The sequence below is a fragment of the Leucoraja erinacea genome, chromosome 2 (assembly GCF_028641065.1).
Source record: "Leucoraja erinacea ecotype New England chromosome 2, Leri_hhj_1, whole genome shotgun sequence".
Lineage (NCBI taxonomy): Eukaryota > Metazoa > Chordata > Chondrichthyes > Rajiformes > Rajidae > Leucoraja > Leucoraja erinaceus.
The window spans coordinates 72,630,790-72,635,193 of NC_073378.1; the positions used below are offsets into that span (position 1 = coordinate 72,630,790).

Here is a 4,404-nt window from a genome sequence, read left to right on the forward strand (position 1 = left end):
TGCTAAACACAAATTCATATCCTTGTAAACAAGCTCTGCATACATACCATCCTGGGCATTGCAGATTGACTGAGTCGGTTACTTAAAGATCAAACGGAACTGATTCTTGATTACAAATTTAGCAAATAGAAAACATATCAGTTTACAACATTTGCATAAATATCTGCAGAATTGGACCCTAAAACAGCTTTGCTACATAAATCTGCACAAAAAAGAAATAGGTAGTATTATAAATTAACACTTGACTGTTAAAATAAATAAAGCTTTCAAGAAACTTTTAGTTAAGAGGCATTTAAATATATAGATTAGTGTATATATATACGTTAGCTGAAAAATCATAATACATGTGTGCTTTCAATTATTCATTGTGCTAGTTGGCAAAAAAGCAAATAAATATAATTATATACATATTGCATGTTACTTAGAGTATATTTGGTACAAAACTCTTTGAAAATAAAATGGAATCACCAGGGATATTGAAACGAGGAGCCTGCCTTAAATGTTAAACATGCAACATTGTCAATCAGGTTATCCCTGAGCACGATAGGATGCTCTGCAGTGCAGAGGTGGAGTATACTCACCACAGTTTTTATGGTTGGTTAAATGTGGAAGGTGTTCTTTCCTGGCTCAACCACCTGCCAGAGGTTTCTTTTTGTCCTGTCTCCGTGCTGGGCTACACTGGCTTTTTAAAGTGGGATGAGCTGTGTACCAACTGGATGAAAATAGATTTTTTTCTATCCACTTCAAAATCTGTGACTGTGTGGGCTATGCGACATTCAACATAAGCAATTCCAGGAAGGACTGTTAAAAAAGACAATAACATGTGCTTGTCTTATCATTTGTCTCAGCGTAATTTGTTTGAGCAGCATCTTACTTTGAAAACAGCAGATCTTACTTTGGAAACAAGGAAGATGACTAGCTTCAACAAGATAACATGTGCTTGTCTTATCATTTGTCTCAGCGTAATTTGTTTGAGCAGCATCTTACTTTGGAAACAATCTTGATGACTCAGTGACAAGAGTGGTCCAGCGGTGATCTGGTCTTCAGCTCTGACTAGCAGCCACGGTTCTGACATGTCAACATAAGCAGTGTTTCTCCTGGAGTCATGTGATTCGGCCGGGCTGACATGAATTCCTCGTGTGCCCATCGCCCGGCAGAAATGTCGCAGCTCAGGAACCAGAGCGTGGCGGGATTCACCGGTGCCAATGGCTCACATGCCAATGGACCCTCCACTGGTTGCTATGAACAACTGTGGATCTCGACGAGTGTCTTCATCATGCTGGGACTTGTCAGCCTATTGGCAAATATTTTAGTCATCACTGCGATTGTCAAAAACAAGAACCTTCACTCGCCTATGTACTTCTTCATCTGCAGCTTAGCAGTGGCCGACATGCTGGTCAGTTTATCCAATGCCTGGGAGACCATCTTCATTGCCATGCTGAAAAGCCGACATTTACTGGCTCAGGACAACATGATAAAGAACATGGACAACGTGTTTGACTCAATGATCTGTAGCTCCCTCCTTGCCTCCATTTGCAGCTTGTTGGCCATCGCCATTGACAGGTATATCACCATCTTCTATGCCCTGCGCTACCATAACATCATGACAGTAAGGCGGGCTTTGATAATCATCGCTGGTATCTGGGGAGCTTGTATCGGCTCTGGAATCCTCTTCATTATCTATTCGGAGAGCACCACTGTGGTCATCTGCCTCATCGCCATGTTCTTTGCCATGCTCGCCATCATGGCCTCGCTCTATGTCCACATGTTCATGATGGCCCGCTTGCATGTCAAACGCATCGCAGCTTTGCCTGGCAGTGGCACCATCCACCAGTCAGCCAACATGAAAGGAGCAATCACCCTGACCATTCTGCTGGGGAGTTTTATTGTCTGCTGGGCTCCGTTCTTCCTGCACCTCATCCTCATGATTTCCTGCCCCCGAAACCCTTACTGCATCTGCTTCATGTCGCACTTCAACATGTACCTAATCCTCATCATGTGCAACTCAGTCATCGATCCCCTCATCTATGCTTTCCGTAGTCAGGAGATGCGGAAGACCTTCAAAGAAATAATTTGCTGTCTGCGGGGAAATTGCGATCTGACAAATTAATATTAATACAATTAGAGGGAAATCAAATGAACCACCACGGGGCTTTTTATTATGCCAAGAATTTTCCTTGGATGAGGAAAGAAATACCTTGTTCTCGGAATGTGATGTTTTCCACATGCTGCGTAATATTATCTTTTACCGGCATCAACTTTTCTGTTTTTTTCCCTTTTTAAAAGCATTCATTTCTTGCTAGAGGAATGTTTGCATGGCACCCATTCATCTTCTAGTGCTCATTCAAATGAAAATTCACCAGAGATGAGTCTCAACAGTGAGTATTGCCCGAAAATATGGTCATGAAATGGTTGTGGGATGGGAATAGAATTCCCCAATTTGCATCAATGTGGAATTCAATTCCCTAGTACTGGAAACTTTTGGTTGATAACTAGGAAGGAAACACAAAAGCCTGATTTTTATTTATTTCCAATCTCAGACACTAATATTCATATTAGCATGCAACAACCTTCTATCTGTGTATGCCTAACTGCGTGGCATTTATCATTATCGGACATACCATAGAATCCTGTCAGGAGCTGACATTTTGATGTAGTTATCCTACTTAATCACAATCTCTATCTTTACCATAATAACCTTAGTAAATAGTCCAGCATGTCCAATTAACATATGTGAATTCCCTATTAAGGTTCAGCCTTCATCTTAAGTGTAAAACAACATTCTTCATTTTCATTTCCCTCCCAAATTATTTTAAATCTACAGACAATTCTACAAGCTCTGAGTCAAGAGGGAGATCCAGACTACTTGTCTTTAAGAATAAACTGATCTTCTACGCAGACCTTTACCCTACCCCTCCACCCCTTACTTGTTAATCTTTCAGTGGTACTCATTCAAATGGAAATTCATCAGAGATGAGTTTTAGCAGTGACTCCAATATAAATTTGGATCAGAAAGATGATATTTTGAAAGCATTTATGTGTGTGATCATGCCTCTTCAAACTGTTACCTAATAAACAAAAATGCAATGGGACGTGATGTTTTGATGCTATCTATGATTGCTGTGCAATAGCAATCTTAAAAAAAAACATCCTTGATAATTGCATTGTCGTATTCCTTCATTTATTATATGAAATATCTGTATTCACCACCTTTGAAGAATTGATGTGCTTGATAAAAAGCTTCTTACTGTTTAGTTCAGTCTGCCACCTAATATGAGCCATCACTCCCCTGATTTTATTTTAATTACCCTTTAAAATTGCCTTTGCAATTTTGCAACATTATACATCACATATATTACAGCGTGATGCTTATCAATTACCGAGCACAAGTCAAAACTGAAATCATATGCCCTGACTGATATTATATTATCTGATGAAATTATATGCCCTCAGTGATTCATTTTTCAGAACCAAACATCAATTCAACAATTTGAACATTGCTGAATTCAGAGAGCATTATTTAAACCATGGGGAGTTTGGTAGAAGATTTCTGAAACAAAAAATCTTTGTTATTAAGTATATCGTTGTCAAATATTCATCATTACAAATGTATCAAGAATTGAAATTACAAATGTATCAAGAATGTCATTAAACGAAAGGATTTTTGTAACACAGAAATACTTCTTCACAAGAGGAAAAATATTACTAATGAGTCACTCCTGGCTGATGTTTCTGTCTGTGGTCAGTGAAGGTCCTCAAATTAACTCTTTAGCACAATCCCCTATTAACGAGTCTGCTTCTCATTTTATGGTCAGAGACCTGCTTCACAAATCTAATTTCAGTTACTCAAGCACAGAAATGAAAGCTGACAGATTTGCTGTCAGACCCGCTGAGTTACTCCAGCTTTTTAGATATGCCATTTATTGTCACTATACATGTACAATGAGATTAAAAGCAGCTCGTACTCAGTGCATACATATAATTTAGTACAAAAAATAAGAAACAGAAAACAAAAACAAAAGTGGGGGGGGATAAGTGCACAATTCTGCAGCGCTATATACATATCTATAAAGGCAAAATAGTGAAGGATGAATAGGTAGTATTCTTAGGCAGATGTTTAAAGATTATATTAAATATTTAAAAAAAAAATGTTATATTAAAAATTACAGTTACAGTACACATTATAGTTCCAAATTTCAGTACGTGGATAGAATAGATGGAAGTCCCGGTGTTGGGCTGTGAAGTCAGTGCATGTGTGAATTAAGAGTAGTTATGACTTTCGGAAAACAACTATTCCTGAGTCTATTAGTCCTAGATTTGATGCACCTATAGCGCCTTCCAGAGGGCAGCAGGTCGAACAGTCCAAACGCAGGATGGGAGCTGTCCTTGATGATATTCTTTGCC

General features: G+C 38.8%; 1 protein-coding gene across 1 annotated transcript; it reads left to right on the forward strand.

Moving 5' to 3' along the window:
* Positions 1-956: 956 nt before the first annotated feature.
* On the forward strand, positions 957-3,984 carry mc4r (melanocortin 4 receptor). Its single transcript, XM_055658381.1, has one exon. The coding sequence runs from the start codon at positions 1,127-1,129 to the stop codon at positions 2,108-2,110; it is 984 nt and encodes a 327-aa protein (XP_055514356.1). The 5' UTR covers positions 957-1,126; the 3' UTR covers positions 2,111-3,984.
* Positions 3,985-4,404: the final 420 nt, after the last annotated feature.